Genomic DNA, 16981 nt, shown 5'->3' with positions numbered 1-16981 from the left:
AGTGCAACACTCGGCAAAGATTGGCTTTGCCGAGTGCCCTATTTTCGGCACTCGGCAAAGCATGCGGCACTCGACAAATTTTGCTTCTCCCGTAGTGCATCGGGTCGTTCCGCGCCTCGTCACGTCCGCATCAGCCGGCAACTCCGGGCTCAGCGGCGGCCGTGTCTGCAACGTCGCGCCGTGGATGCTGTCCGTCGCTGCCAGCAGCATCGACCGCCGGTTCGTCAACAGGGTCGTGCTAGGAAATGGCAAGACCATAGTGGTTAGCGTTCGAACCGAGCAGCAGTCTATAACATCCGAGTTTCCAAACCATGCATGCATGGCTGATGGCTCAACCACTAACACGTACACGAATTACTTTTCACGCAGGGATCATCTGTAAACACCTTCCCGCCGGTGAACAATGTGACACTGGCATTCCCCGTCGATGGGTAATACGAGGACAATGAACACTGCTATGTTGTTTGCGAGACACACATTTATACAACAAATATATACAGACCAGCACTCACGGTTTCTTTGATTTGAACTGCAGTTCTTGTGCTCCAGATGATCTCGTCGGAGATTCATACAAAGGGAAGATCCTACTCTGCCCAGTCGAGGGCAGCTTTCGAACCAATATATCTGCAGGTCCACTCTTGGCTGGCGTAGCAGGAGTCATTGCTGCGGGCATAGCACCAGATGCCGCTTTCATCTATCCATTACCCGCGCTCGTGGTATCTGAGAGCCAGTTCGATGAAATCTTAGCCTATGCCAACAGCACGAGGTGAGTTCTTTGGCCGCGCCATAGCTTGTTCTCTGATGAACTGCATGCTAGCAGTACCCACACATGACACATTGGCCTTATTAATTCTTTGGCCTGATTTTCAGCAACCGTGTGGGTACCATAGAAAGAACAGACACGACCGGGAATGGACAAGCTCCAATTGCCGCCTCGTTCTCTTCTCCTGGCCCAAACCTGGTCACTCCTGAGATCCTCGAGGTCATTCCATCAGCTCGTAATCTTTATGAAGTAACTAGTTGCATACTTGCATTAGCCCGTGTGCATTAATAATAATTTGTGAGCGCAGAGGGGCAGCGGAAACGTCAAAATTAGCAAGCTAATTACTTACAAACATTTCACCGAACACCTTCTATGCATATTAGAAAACAGACACATAGGATCAATTCTTCAAACATATTGTTGTTCAAACTTCACAGTAAGAAATATACATGCAAGGATCAGCTCACTAACACAAGCCTCATATGCCAACTCAACATACACCATAAACTTGGACAAAATGGCACCAATAGCAAGCAAGGTAGGAACCAATCAATAAGTATGGCAAGATAAATACTGATCATAAGTAGACACCAAGATTTACGTAGACACCCCTTGCGAAAAAAACTACGGGCGGCGACGCAATCCATTATGAAGATGAAGATACAAGAAGTGGGAGCCAACAAGATTGGTGGAGGCTCCGATCCAAATCACAACCGATTTCACTCTCTAATGGATGGATTTGGTAGATTAAAGCCTCACCCCTCAAATCTCCTCTCCCTTGACCCCCAAAGGGGAAGAACAAACACCACACAGAAAGAGGATCTCTGTAGCCATTTTAGGCTGAGGTGGGCAATTCCACTTTGTGGAAGGCCCCTCAAAGTTGCAGATTACCATAATTAAATCCCTAGACATCTAACCCAAAATATAAGCAACATTTGGCATAACGTAGTTTGGTCAAATGAGCCTCAGGATTGTGTCAATGGGAGCTGCAACATAATTTAAAGAGAGATATTGTTACAAATTTTCATGGATAGACTTAGATCCCATGGCAAACCAAAAATACATATCCCATACCTTTGATCTGTCTATATGCTATATTGTTCATTTCCTAACACGAGAGTAGTATGTGGTATGTGGTATCCATGATCCATCTACAGCCTGATCTATCAGCACCGGGAGTGGACATCATAGCCGTTTGGTCTCCACTGTCGCCGTCATCGGACGATCCCAAAGATCAAAGGAGGGTCCAGTACAGTATTAACACGGGCACACACTACGTAGAAAACCTTTTTTAGGCGCGGCTGGTAACCCTCTGTAGGGGCGGTTTTGCCAGCCGCCCCTATGAAAGGGTGGCTACAAATCGCTGATTTGTTGGGGCGGCTGGATATTGAGCTGCCCTTACAAATCAATTTTCAGAAAAAACAAAAAAAGGGGCAAAAAAATAGTAATTTTTTTTAATCCGAGGAGGTCTCCACCGGCAGCCACACGCTTAAACTTTTCTACCACTGCACCTCACGATCACTTGTGTCTACATTTCATTTTGGTTCCCCACGTATTATACAAAACTGAGCATAAATTGATTATTTGAGGCCCTAAACTAATTTCAATCAAAAAGTTGTCAACAACAAAGTTTTATAACTTTTCGAGATCTACAACTTTCATTTTGGTAGTTTCTCCATCCGAGGTCACTTATAAAATTTGAATTTCAAATTTAAGAAATTCGAACGTAGTTTTCCATGATAAGATGATTTTAAATGAGAAAGTTATCAACTACAAAGTTTCATAACTTTTCAAGATCTACAACTTTCATTTTTACTGTTTGTCCATCCGAGGTCGTTTAAAAAATTCAAATTTTAAATTTTTAGAAATTCAAACGTAGTTTTCCTTGACAAGATGATTTCAAATCAAAAAGTTGTCAACTACAAAGTTTCATAACTTTTCGAGATCTACAACTTTCATTTTAGTTGTTTCTCCATCCGAGGTCATTTACAAAATTTGAATTTTAGTGCTTAATTTTTAATACTCGGCGTCTATTTGTAGAAGCACTTCTATATTGAGCCGCCCCTACAAATCCAATTTGTAGGGGCGGCTGGATATAGAACCGCCCCTACAAATCGGACCATTTGTAGGGGCGGCTGATAACACCGGCCGCCCCTACAAATCCATTTGGAAGGGCGGTTCATTTGGCAACTATTTGTAGAGGCGGCTCAATATAGAGCCGCCCCTACAAAGAAAGGAAGGCGTTGCTACAAATCGTTTTTGTAGTAGTGACATCCATGTCGTGCCCACAAGCACGCGGTGCCGCAGCCTATGTCAAGTCCGTCCACCGCGACTGGTCTACGGCGATGATCATTTCGGCTCTCATCACTACAGCCACTCCGATGAACACGCCGGGCAATGCCGGAACAAACGACCTCAAGTACGGTGCCAGGCAGCTCAACCCAACCAAGGCACGTGACCCCGGGCTCATGTACGACGTGTCAGAAGGCGACTACATCGCCATGCTGTGCACGCAGGGGTACAACGCCACGCAGCTCGCGCTCATCATCGGCTCCAACACCACAGCCTGCTCCAATGGCTCCACATCGACAGCGGCCGCCTCCGCCGGTGATCTCAACTATCCGAGCATGGCTGCACGAGTGGATCCTTGGAAGAACTTCACCTTGGTCGTCCCACGGACCATCACTAACGTCGGAGCTTCAGGTGTGGCCGCCGTGTATGACATGAAGGTAATTTTTACCGATCCAGCGGATAACCTCGCAGTTGCCGTGGCGCCGAGCAGGCTGGAGTTCAACACGCAGACGCCGAAGGCCTCGTTTACTGTGACGGTGTCCGGCGTGGTGCCCGCGGCTGGCCAGGTCATCTCGGCAGCCGTCGTGTGGTCTAACAATGAGTACCAAGTGAGGAGCCCAGTGGTGGTGTACACAGACTCTGATGATTGATGAAGATGACAGGTTTAGACAGTGAAAGAGTCGTCCAACAAATGGCAGAGATGTCTAAGGGTTTAAGAGAATAAATTCTACTTGTTTCATGGAATTTGATTACAAATTCCTGCTGTTCATGAGTAAGCAGTGAAAAAATCATGTGAAAGCGTCATCAAAAGATGCACACCTGTGATAAATTTGATGTTCTTCTCGTTGAGAAAGTGAACTATTCAACTTTCTGGATAAGTTGGCATATGAGGATTATATTTTTCTCATTGCTCAATTAATATAAGAATTACATATCTAAACTTCGCATGATGCTTTGCTAAACTTTCTCTCTTTTTTTGAACGCAACCTCTAGTTGTAAACATTGTTCTCTGATAATACAGATTTGTCCTTCAGCAAGAATCATGAATAGAACTTTTTTTTGCGATAAAATCATGAATAGAGCTTGAAACATCATATTGCAGCCCGGTTGATGTTGCATTGTTCTTTAGTGTTTCCAATGTTTATTTTTTATGTCACAACTCACAACCAGTCTAGCAAAAAATATTAAATTTTACACACCTATAACTTTGAAATTCTCTTTTACTATATGTCAGGTGCGTAAATTTTACACACCTATAACTTACTATATGATTGTTTCAGGTAACATATTCAATGTGCAAGATACTTTTCTTTTGTGTTGCATATGTTGTTGTCCGATGTTGTACATATTTCTTTTGGATGTTGTAGGCAAAAAGATCGAGCATAAACATATGGAACTCCCATATTAATGTAGTAGATATTGCCCTTCGATGTTGCAGAAAAATGTGTAACATGATGCATATTCAGCTCCCACATTAATGTTGCAGATGTTTCTTGATGCTTTAGATATGGGGTTTTTATGTTGCAACCGCTCACCAGTCACCTGAAATATCCTTAAATTTTAGGCATCTAAAATATATCAACCACCAAATTTTACGAGACTCTCGATCTCACGGTCCTCAAATACAAAGGACTTTTAAATATCGCAAGTCAAACCTTTTCTAAGTTTAACTAAGGTTTTAGAGAAGAGTAGTAACATCTACCACAAAAAAATGGAAAATTATGAAAATACATTTCATAATATACCTAATGAAGCTCATTGGTATTATAAATGTTATTATTCCTTTTTACAAATTCAGTCAAACATAGAATGGATTGACTTAGCAACTAAAGGTTCATTCTATTTTAGAATGGAGGGAGTAAGACCGTGCACTCCCTATACACTAGGAGAAAGGTCTATGTGTGGGGATTCTTTGGTGGCAACATGCGTCAGTTCACTACCAGAACAGACTTTAAAACGATGTCCCAATTTGGCATTAGCCTCGACATTCTTTGCCCTCGGGACTAAAGGTTCCTTTAGTCCCGGTTGGTAAGGTTCCTGCCCAACGGTCGTCCGCGGGGCAGGGATCTTTAGTCCCGGCTGGTATTACCAACCGGGACTAAAGGTAAACATTTAGTCCCGGTTGGTAATACCAGCCGGGACTAAAGCTTTTAGTCCCGGTTTGGGTGATGTCCCGGGAATAAAGATTAATCTTTAGTCCCGGTTTGGCCCCCTAACCGGGACTAATTATCCCGGCCTATAGACCAGCTCATTTCTTCCTCCCCGAGCCCGAGCCATTCCATTCCAACTCACTGCCTCTGTTCTTCAGCTTGCTATTGTTTTGCTCTCTCCCCCTCCATTGGTGTTGCTCTTCGATTTTGGAGGTAACAAACTTAATCGTCTTATGTTTTATCAGTAGCTTATCTCATTTTGCGATGTAGATGCATGTGTAACTTTATATGTTGGACTGTATTATGATTTTATGTCATTTTTAGCTCAAAATCACATGATGATTTGCATATATGTTTGGATAAATAAAAGTTAAATTAGTTCATCAAAATCACTTGATAGTTTAGTATTGCTAGTATATGTAGTACATTTCATGGTTTAGTTAGATAAATAAATATTTTTTATTTTTTTTAATATATTACTTTAGAAATGAGAAATTTACAATAGTTTGCAAAAATAAGTATAGAAAGTAACTTGATACGGTGGATTTGATTATGATTTCTATGTCATTTTTAGCTCAAAATCACATGATGATTTACAATAGTAAAATCACTTGATAGTTTGGTATTTTACTATTATACATAGTACATATTTTATGGTTTAGTTAGATAAATAAATAATTTTAGTTTTGTTTAAATATATTATTTTAGAAAATGTGAAATTTACACTAGTTTGCAAAAATAAGTATAGAAAGTAGATGACAACTGGTACCGGATCCTTGGCCTCTCGTTCGGTTGCGAAACGACTGAGGCCAGAACTCCCTCTCATTATCTGCGGTAAGTGTAAGCAGAAGATTGTGATGGAGTACCGAGTCAAGAGACAGGGACCCAACAAGGGTCGTGCTTTCTACAAGTGCCCGGATCGTGATGTGAGTTTCTTACGCATTTGATTATTATGGCTAATTGACCTGCTTTTCTTGAATATTTTTGACTAAATATTTTTTGGCTTTAATTTCAGTGGGAGGACAATGGATGCGATGGTTGGTACTGGGAGAAAGATTATGCTACATACGTGCAGAATTCGGGTGCGCTTGAGGTAGCGGCTGCTGATGATGAGGCAGTGAGCCAACAGGAGAAGCTTATTGATATTCAACAGACGAATGATTTATCTGTTTTAGTTGCGTACGGTCACAAAATAATTATGTTACTGAAGTGCATTGTAGTTTTAGTTTGTTTAGTGATAGTTGGGATTGCTTACGTTGTAGCCAGGCTTAGTTAATTAATCAACCGTGTGTGTGTCATCTATGTTGTGTAATAAAATACTTAATTATGTTCAAGGTTTTCATAATTTGTCGTATAATGCAGATTATGTCACGCCATTGGATGTACAATGCCGATCGCCGCTCCCAAGACTTTATTGAGGGAATGCACTATTTCTTAGGTGTGGCCGAGGCAAATAAGCGGGATGGTTTCATGTGCTGTCCATGTGCCCTATGTAAGAATTTAAAGGAATATTCAAGCTCAATGAGTCTTCATTCACATTTGCTTAAGTCAGGTTTCATGTCAGACTATATATGTTGGACTAAGCATAGAGAAAGCGGGGTCATGATGGAAGAAGGTGAAGGAGAAGATTTAGATATTGATGACATTATTGCTTAGTATGGTGCCTTTGATGATACTACAATGGGGGAGATGAAGAAGAGGTAGCGGCAGAAGATGATCTCGGTGATGCTCTTGGCGATGCCATTCGTGATGCACAACAAGAATGCGAAATTGAAAAAGAGAAAGTCAAGTTCGAGCGCATGCTTGAGGATCATAGGAAGTTGCTATACCCGACGGCCAAAGAGGAGCAAAAAAAGCTAGGTACAACACTGGAATTGCTACAGTGGAAGGCAAAAAATGGTGTATCCGACAAGGCATTTGGGAATTTATTGAACCTCATAAAGAAGATGCTTCCGAAGCCAAATGAATTGCCCACCACTACGTACGAAGCAAAAAAGATTGTCTGCCCTTTGGGATTAAAAATCCAGAAGATACATGCATGTCCTAATGACTGCATCCTCTACCATGGCAATGAATACGAGAATTTGGATGAATGCTCGGTATGTAAAGCATCGCGGTATAAGATCAGTCGTGATGATCCTAGTGACATCGAGGGTGAACAACGTCCTAGAAAGAAAATCCCTGCCAAGGTTATGTGGTATGCTCCAATAATACCACGCTTAAAACGTTTGTTCAGAAATAAAGACCATGCAAAGTTGTTGCGGTGGCATAAAGAAGACCGTAAGGTAGACAATATGCTGAGACACCCAGCTGATGGGTTCCAGTGGAGAGCGATAGACAGGAAATTTCCAGAGTTTGCAAATGAGGCTAGAAACTTAAGGTTCGCCTTAAGTACAGATGGTATGAATCCTTTTGGGGAGCAGAGCACTAGTCATAGCACTTGGCCAGTTACTCTATGTATCTATAACCTTCCTCCATGGTTATGCATGAAGCGGAAGTTCATTATGATGCCGATCCTCATCCAAGGTCCGAGGCAACCTGGCAACGACATTAATGTCTATCTGAAGCCATTAGTTGAAGAACTTCTAGTTTTATGGAACAAACCAGGTGTACGTGTCTGGGATGAGTACAAACAAGAACACTTTGACCTACGAGCAATGTTGTTCGTAACAATCAATGATTGGCCTGCTTTAAGTAATCTTTCAGGTCAGACAAACAAAGGATATAATGCATGCACACATTGTTTTGATGACCTTGACAGTATATATTTGAAAAGATGTCGAAAGGTCGTGTACCTTGGCCATCGTCGATTCCTTCCTATGAATCACCAAGTAAGAAAGAAAGGGAAGCATTTTAAAGGTAAGCCAGACCACTAGAAGAAGCCTCATAACCGAACCGGGGAAGATGTACTCGCAATGGTCAAGGATGTGAAAGTAGTATTTGGAAAGGGACAAGGCAGCGAATCTGTTCCCAAAGATGCTAAGAGACACGCACCCATGTGGAAGAAGAAGTCCATCTTTTGGGAGCTACCCTATTGGCAAGTCCTAGAGGTCCGCAATGCAATCGACGTGATGCACCTGACAAAGAATCTTTATGTGAACCTGTTAGGATTTATGGGTGTGTACGAGAAGCCAAAGGATTCACTTGAAGCACGCCAGGACTTGCAGGGCATGAAAGAACAAGACAACCTTCATCCAGAGAAGATAGATGATGGACGTCATTACTTAAGTCCTGCTAGCTACACGCTTAGCAAAGAAGAGAGGGACAACATGTTCGAATGTCTAAGCAGCATCAAGGTCCCATCGAGATTCTCCTCTAATATAAAGGGTATAATAAATGTGCCAGAGAAGAAATTCCTAAACTTAAAGTCCCACGACTGCCATGTGCTTATGACGCAATTGCTTCCAGTTGCTTTAAGAGGAATTCTACCTCCACATGTACGTCTAGCCACCGTGAAGCTATATGCATTCCTCAATGCAATTTCTCAGAAGGCAATCAATCCAGTGGAACTAGTTACTCTACAGAATGTTGTGGTTCAATGTCTTGTCAGCTTTGAGTTGGTGTTCCCTCCATCCTTCTTTAATATCATGACACACCTCCTAGTTCATTTGGTGAAGGAGATTAGTATTCTTGGACCTGTGTTCTTACATAACATATTTCCCTTCGAGAGGTTTATGGGAGTCTTGAAGAAATATGTGAAAGTCCGTTCTAAGCCTAAAGGAAGCATCGCCCAGGGCTATGGAACAGAGGAGGTCATTGAGTTCTGTATTGACTTTATTCCTGACCTTGCCCCGATTGGCGTTCCCGAATCATGACACGAGGGGAGACTCAGTGGTAAAGGAACTTTAGGGAAGAAAACATATATTGGCATGGAAGACGATTATTTCAATAAAGCACACTACACAGTTCTTCAGAACTCGTCATTGGTGCATCCGTACATCAAGATACATAAGGAGTTCTTATGATCCAAGTTTCCAGGGAAGACTGAAGCTTGGATTAGGCGTCAGTACATGGAAAGTTTTAGTGGTTGGTTACGAAAAGAATGTCAAGGCGATGATAATATTGATGAGCAACTATATTTGTTGGCTAGGCAACCATCGTGGCATATCATCACATACCAAGGGTATGAGATAAATGGGAATACATTTTGCATAGTTTCCCAAGATAAAAGGAGCACCAATCAAAATAGTGGTGTTCGCATAGATGGCACAGATCCAAATGGAAATATACAAACATATTATGGCCGCATAGAAGAGATATGGGAACTAGACTACGCACCTAATTTTAAAGTCCCTTTGTTCCAGTGCCAATGGGTGAAGCTGACCGGAGGAGGGGTAACAGTCGACAAAGAGTATGGAATGACAACAGTGGACCTCAACAATATTGGGTACAAAGACGAACCATTCGTCCTTGCTGCCGATGTGAGTCAGGTGTTCTATGTGAAAGACATGTCTACAAAATCAAAGAGAGGAAAAAACGAAGACATCAACTCAATGATCAATGAGCCAAAGCACCACATAGTTCTTTCTGGGAAAATAAATATAGTGGGAATTAAAGACAAGTCAGACATGTCAGAAGATTATGAAAGAAATGTTCGAATTCCACCCTTCATAGTGAAGAAAGATCCAAGCATCATGTTAAATGATGAAGATACTCTATGGTTATGACAAGATCATAATCAAGGGTCATACGTCAAGAAGAAATTCACTGTTGTGCCCACATGATTCAAATTTCACAAGTGTGTGACATAGTTTTAGAAAGTCTATATGAGATTCAAGAATTTGTGACTAGTGTTTGATAAAACTTTCTCAAATGGGAAAATAAGCTATGTAACAATTGTAGATCTTGCTGAGATGATCAAACTTGGTATTCAGAGTTTTTTCATCTGAGGTCATTTAGTGTCTCATTTGAGCAAGTTTGACCAAGTCAAATTTGGTCAAATGAAAAAACAACACTTTGACTCTAGTATTATGAACTCTAAATGACTTCAAATTGAAAAGTTTTGAATACCAAGTTTGTTAAACTCATCAAGATCTACAATTGTTGTTTTGGTCAACTTTCCATTTGAGATAGTTTGGATGGTTCAAATTTGTGATTTTTAAATTTCGATGCCTACAAACTAGTTTTCGGAACCCTAGATTGTCTCAAATTGAAAAGTTTTGAATACCAAGTTTGTTCATCTCATTAAGATATACAATTATTGTTTTGGTCAACTTTCCATTTGAGAAAGTTTAGATGGTTCAAATTTGTGATTTTTAAATTTCGACGCCTACAAACTAGTTTTTGGAACCCTAGATTGTCTCAAATTGAAAAGTTTTGAATACCAAGTTTGTTCAGCTCATCAAGATATACAATCCTTATATAGGCCATTTTTCATTTCAAAAAGTTTGAACAAAATGTAGTTCAAATTTCACAAGTATGTGACATAGTTTTAGAAAGTCTATATAAGATTCAAGAATTTATGACTAGTGTTTGATAAAATTTTCTCAAATGAGAAAATGAGCTATGTAACAATTGTAGATCTTGCTGAGATGATCAAACTTGGTATTCAGAGTTTTTTCATCTGAGGTCATTTAGTGTCTCATTTGAGCAAGTTTGACCAAGTCAAATTTGGTCAAATGAAAAAACAACACTTTGACTCTAGTATTATGAACTCTAAATGACTGCAAATTGAAAAGTGTTGAATACCAAGTTTGTTAAACTCATCAAGATCTATAATTGTTGTTTTGGTCAACTTTCCATTTGAGATAGTTTGGACGGTTCAAATTTGTGATTTTTAAATTTCGACACCTATAAACTAGTTTTTGGAACCCTAGATTGTCTCAAATTGAAAAGTTTTGAATACCAAGTTTGTTCAGCTCATCAAGATATACAATTATTGTTTTGGTCAACTTTCCATTTAAGAAAGTTTAGACGGTTCAAATTTGTGATTTTTAAATTTTGACGCCTACAAACTAGTTTTTGGAACCCTAGATTGTCTCAAATTGAAAAGTTTTGAATACCAAGTTTGTTCAGCTCATCAAGATCTACAATCCTTATATAAGCCATTTTTTATTTGAAAAAATTGTAGAACAAAAATACTATATTTTTTTATTTTTATAGGTTAAACAAAAATTTCCTGTCATTTGTGTCAAAAACCGAGAAAAAATTGAAACATTGACGTTACAATAATGTGATAATAAATTTCCAATCGAATAATATTAGTTTTATTATTTTTAAGTTACAAAAATATTTTTGCATTAACAAAATACTTAGTATTAGTAACATTTATTTTCTATATTCATAAAAGAAATTAAAAACTTTAGGTTACAAAATTTTCCTATTTACAATAAATAATTAGTTAATCAATAGTATTTTTTAAAATAAATATTGCAAAGTATTGAAGTTGCTATAGAATTAATTGATTAACCTAGTATTAAACAAGGAGAACAAAATCAGAATCCTAGGCCTTTCCAGTTACTCTGGCGGGCTGCCAAAATTTTCAGGCCTTCAGTCCCGGCCCAGCCCAGGAACCGGGACTAAAGGGTGGGCGGAGTTGCCCGCACAAAAATACTTTTAGTCCCAGCTGGTAACACCAACCAAGGAGCTTTAGTCCCGGTTGGTGTTACCAGCCAGGACTAAAGGGTCCTGGCCTATATATATCGAACGGTTCCTGCCTGTTCATCTTCTACTTTTCGATCTACACGTCGATCTCGTCTCTGCCGCGCCCGGCCGTGTCGAGCTCGTCTCTGCCGTGCCGCCGTCGTCGTCTACCCCCGCCCGGCCGCGCCAATCCGCCCGCATCGCTTCCCGCCCAGCCTCGTCGTCGAGCCCCGCCCGGCGGCCGTCGAGCTCTCGTCTGCCGCGTCGTGCCGTCGTCGTCTCGCTCGGCCGCGCGATCTCGCCGTCTCCGAGTCGTACGCCTCGCGCGAGGTGCTCAGCTTGGCCCCGTGGCCGGCCAGCATGCCCTGCCCGGCCCGCCATCCGCCCCAGCTAGTTTTTTAGATAGTTTATATAGATAGTTTTTTAGATAGTTTTTGATATATATGTTAGATTAAAATGTATTAAAATTTAATTAGTAGTTTATTCTTAGTTTTTAGTTAGTTTTTTAGATAGTTTTTGATATATGTTAATTAGATTTAAATGTATTAAAATTTAATTAGTACTTTATTTAGATAGTTTTTTTAGATAGTTTTTTATTATAGCTTTTGATATATTTAGTAATTATTATTCCATCTCTCTATATATGTGTTAGATTTAATTTTGTTTTAGTAATTGACACATGCATATTTTATTAGTAATTCTATCTCTATATCACATGCATATTTTATTTTAGTAATTCTATCTATATATCACTTGGATATTTTATTAGTAATTCTATCTATATCACATGCATATCTAGAGAGAGATTCTATATGTATACATATGTACTTATTTCCATGTGTTGAGAGAGAGAGAAAATTGTATCTAGAGAGACATTCTATGTGTTATCACATGCATATCTAGAGATATATACATATGTACTTATTTCTATGTGTTGAGAGAGAGAGAAAAATTGTATCATTCTATGTGTATATATACATGTACTTATTTCCATGTTTTTGGATCGAAAGTGTTTTTTATTCAATTCCAAAGCCTATACCTTATTATTGTTTATCCTTATGAAATATTATGTGTTATTATATTTAACTGGATTTAGTAATTCTATATGTGTTATCACATGTACTTATGTTATGTGCCATAGTAATTCTATCTATGTGTTATCTTGAAGATACAAATGGCTGCTCTGGATGATAACTTGAATGATGACATAATGGCGGATATTATCAACGCCATCACCAATGTGGATGTAGATGACACGAGTCAGTACTTTGTTGATTATGAGGATATCCTGAATATCCTAGTGGTTGAAGATCAACAAATTGTCGCGCGAGAAAATACTAGCGAGGTATATTCGATTATCTATCATCTCTTATAGATGCATGCGTACGTATATTTGTTGTTAATCGTTGTGTTTCTACTCATGTAGCCGGTCTCTGGATCTACATCAACCACCGGCAAGAGTAGGAAAGTTCAAGGGCCAAAAAAGCCATTAGAGGGCCGTTTCATAATATCAGAATTCGACACCGACACCGGCAAACCATTGGGACCACATGCTCAGACATATGTCAATCAATGTGGGTTCATTGTAAGGGATAGGATCCCAGTTAGTGCTCGTGAATGGAAGCAGAAGATATCCGCTCCTAATGTTAGTTTTGTATCTGATCGTGACAAGAACCTAGCTTGGAGAGATATCACTTAGCATTTCACATTACAAGCAGATGATGCTTTGAAGGAACTAGTGAGGGATTGGACAATGAAGAAGATGGCAACATTGTTCCAGAGTTGGAAGAAGACATTGTATAAAAAGTTTATCTTGAAGAATGAAACGCCGGATTTCAATGCTAAGGCGTTTGTCAAGTTGGAGTCCCATTGGGATGACTTCGTACAATACAAGACATCTCAAGAGAGTGAGGAACGTGTGATGAGGAATCGGCAGAATGCCCGACAGAAGCAATACCATCATCGCATGGGATCAGGTGGTTATAGGAGTGCTATTCCCAAGTGGCAGAACCTAGAAGCAGAGATTACTGCCAAGGGAATCATACCTGAAACAATATAGAAGAACTGGCCTCAACGCGCGAAGAATTGGTTCTACGCTCATGGGGGAAGCCTAGACCCAGACACTGGCAAGCTAATTTTCGGCCAAAAATTGAGAGAGCAACACAGAGACTAGCTTGTGCTAGGGAAGAAGCTGATAGTGGTGTTTTCAAGCCCAACAGAGAGAAGGATGAATTGACATATGCCCTAGAGAATCCCGAACACGGTGGTCGAACAAGAGGCTATGGGGTGGTTCCATGGCTGCAAGCATTCCCAGCAGACAATGATACCTACAGAAGCCACCAGAGAAAGAAGGATGAGGAGGCAAACCGAATTCGTGTATTGGAGCAATTTGTTAATGAGTCACGACAAGCATTGCTTGAATCACGTGAATGAGAAAAATCTCTTAAGGCAAGAATGCAGGAGGAGATCAAGAGGCAAGTGCAGCTAGCAATGAGTCAAATGCAATCACAATCAACGTCGGGAGTCACCATTAGCCCCGTTGGTCAGATGAAAAGCAGTTGTGCTTCCACGGAGCTGCCAGTTATTCAAGATGATGCTGGGCTGCGCTTCCCTATTGATGACATTACCGAGCCTCTAACAACATGTGAGCTGCACATTCTAGATGGTAATAATGCATCAATCATGGTGGCTGTCGGGGTTGTATCTCCAATAGACCGAACAAAGACACCAAGAATCCATGGGTCAGTTATTCAACCTGGATATGCTAGCATCTCGGTCGATAGAGTGCTCAAAGGTTACAGCAATGTTCCTCTTGACATTGAAGGCGGTGACGGGGAGAAGACACTAGGAGAAGCAGAGAAGACATTTATTCAATGGCGCAAATGCTTCATCATCATTCCTGGGACGCCACCGCTTCCCCTACCTCACCCTAGGTACGAATGAAAGTGAATGAAATATTATTTTCCATTAATTTTATATTGGCTTCAAAAATAATTGACTCACAACTTGTTTTTGTAGCAGGGTCTCCCCCAGCCTTGCCCAATCATTCATTTCCCATCTCATCATAGTGTCGCGGGGGGCGAGACGACTTCATCCCCACGGCGATCTCCAACTCCTACACCGGCCCCATCTCCTCCACAATGATCTCCAACTCCTACACCGGCCCGACCGCCTCCACAACGATCTCCAACACCTCCACGCCGGTCTCCAACACCGGCCTCATCGCCTCCACGCCGGTCTCCAACACCACCCCCACCCCACCCCCTCCACAGCGACGCACTACAGAGACGTCTAAGGTCCCGGTGGCAAAGAAGACCCCGAAAAAAAGAGTTATTTCTCAAGAAATACTTCCTGAAAAGACTGATGAGCAAATAGCAGCTGAAGAAGACAAAAAAGTGAAAGATTTTTTATAGATATCCAAAAGCAGAGACAAGCGAAGCTTAAGGAGAAGCCGTACTTTTACATACCACGAGATCTGCTGAGGCAGAAGGTCGAAGCTCACAAGAAAAAGATGCTTAAAGTTCGTAAGCCTCCACCACTATCAGACTATGACCGCTCCCTCATGAAGTCACATGATGCAGATAAGAAAAGGAAAAGAGCATCAGGGAAGGATGTCCCACAGCTCGGACAATAGAAGAAACCAATGCAAAATCTTGTTGTTACTAATGAATATGGTTCGAACATAGAAGTCTATCGACCAGACAACTCTGGAGAAGTGTCGGTTCAAGACCTTAATGCTTTTTTTGAACTAACTGGTTTAACCTTGGATCAATTGATGGGCAAAGCTCCAATCCAGAACCTGGAAGTTGATACCTGGAAGACTTATAAATTTGGCAAAAGTCTGTACAACCCTGTGGCTCTGAATGAATTGGGTACGCAAATGTACTTGCTCAACAAGTGGTACATGCAGGCGTGTGGCAGGGGTGAGGAGTGGATCTTTGTCAGATTTAGAGACCATCATTACTTCCGTGGCGATGACATCTTACATATTAGTTTCGAAGAATTGCATCAACTATACCACATGGACGCTCTGGACAAATCAATCATTAGCTCCTTTTGTTTGTAAGTGATTCGTACTTTTATTTAATAAACTCACTTCCATGCGTACGTGTATATAATTATCCTCACATGTAACTTATATTTATATATAGATTCCAGATGTCAGAGCTCCAAAGAATACAAGACACCAGTGTTGGCTTCATTGATCCTTATATCGTATTCAAAACCGATATTATTGCCAAGGAGCAGTGGGTATCTGAAGCATAGAAGAATATCATGAGGTTCTTCGTGAAGCAGCACTGACAAGACAACAATACTTTTCCCGTACAACTTTGAGTAAGTGTTAATAATAATGTAGTCTACACATTTTATGTAATATCAATACAACTTATATGCATGTACGTGTGTGTATAAACCAATGCAGGTTTCACTGGATACTCATTGTCATTGAGTTAAACTCAAGTCGGTTAGTAATCTTGGACTCGTTGAGAAAAGAGCGGGCACTATACCAAGATATGATAGACATTATCCAGGGGTAATTTCGATCTCTCGCGCACAACTATTATTGAATAGACTTTGCCATAATTTATTAACGATCGTACATTATTGGTCGCACAGGGTTTGGAAAGAGTTTATTCGGCAACACCGCAAGGATTGCAAGGCACCACTTAATGTAGTTGAAATACCAGTAAGTTGTACTATATATACTTCCCCACGTGTTTAATTACTATATCGTACTTCAATTTACGTGTGAGATGATGAGAATAATCTTCTTCTCGTACAGTGGTGTTTGCGGCAGCAACCAGGTAATAACTTGTGTGGATACTACGTTTGTGAATTTATCACTGCACACATAAGAAGAACTCCTGAAGATGTCCTCAGAGTACGTATATATCAATTTTTTATTTATTTTTAAATGAATATATATATATATGTATTAATACTTTTCCTTTTATTTCAAATGCAAGACTGAATGGTTGAAACAAAGGGTCATGCAAAAAGATCATCTGAAAGCAGTTCAAGAGTCAATAGCAAGATTTCTTCTAGAAAAAAGTGCTAAATCCCAACGGCGAGTTCTACTTTGATCCTAAGGAATAAATGATGTAAATTAAATGTTTATTGATATCATTATTTTCGAGAACAAGATTATGAAAGTGTTGTATATATACATATATATCTATAATATATATAGTTT

At 40.3% G+C, this 16981-nt stretch overlaps 1 protein-coding gene and 1 long non-coding RNA gene across 2 annotated transcripts; both read left to right on the top strand.

Moving 5' to 3' along the window:
• Nucleotides 1–3144: 3144 nt before the first annotated feature.
• Nucleotides 3145–3705, top strand: LOC136543454 (subtilisin-like protease SBT4.3). The gene has a single exon (XM_066535895.1). It carries the CDS (start codon nucleotides 3145–3147, stop codon nucleotides 3703–3705), a length of 561 nt encoding a protein of 186 aa, XP_066391992.1.
• A 1513-nt stretch (nucleotides 3706–5218) lies between these two features.
• LOC136545379 (uncharacterized) lies at nucleotides 5219–16080 on the top strand. Its single transcript, XR_010781009.1, has 3 exons — nucleotides 5219–5418; nucleotides 15698–15849; nucleotides 15939–16080. It is a non-coding gene; the product is annotated as an uncharacterized lncRNA (long non-coding RNA).
• Nucleotides 16081–16981: the final 901 nt, after the last annotated feature.

Source organism: Miscanthus floridulus, chromosome 3 (genome assembly GCF_019320115.1).
Source record: "Miscanthus floridulus cultivar M001 chromosome 3, ASM1932011v1, whole genome shotgun sequence".
NCBI classification, from domain to species: Eukaryota; Viridiplantae; Streptophyta; class Magnoliopsida; order Poales; family Poaceae; genus Miscanthus; species Miscanthus floridulus.
The sequence above is the reverse complement of the archived record's forward strand: the minus strand, read 5'-3'. Positions and strand labels throughout refer to the sequence as shown.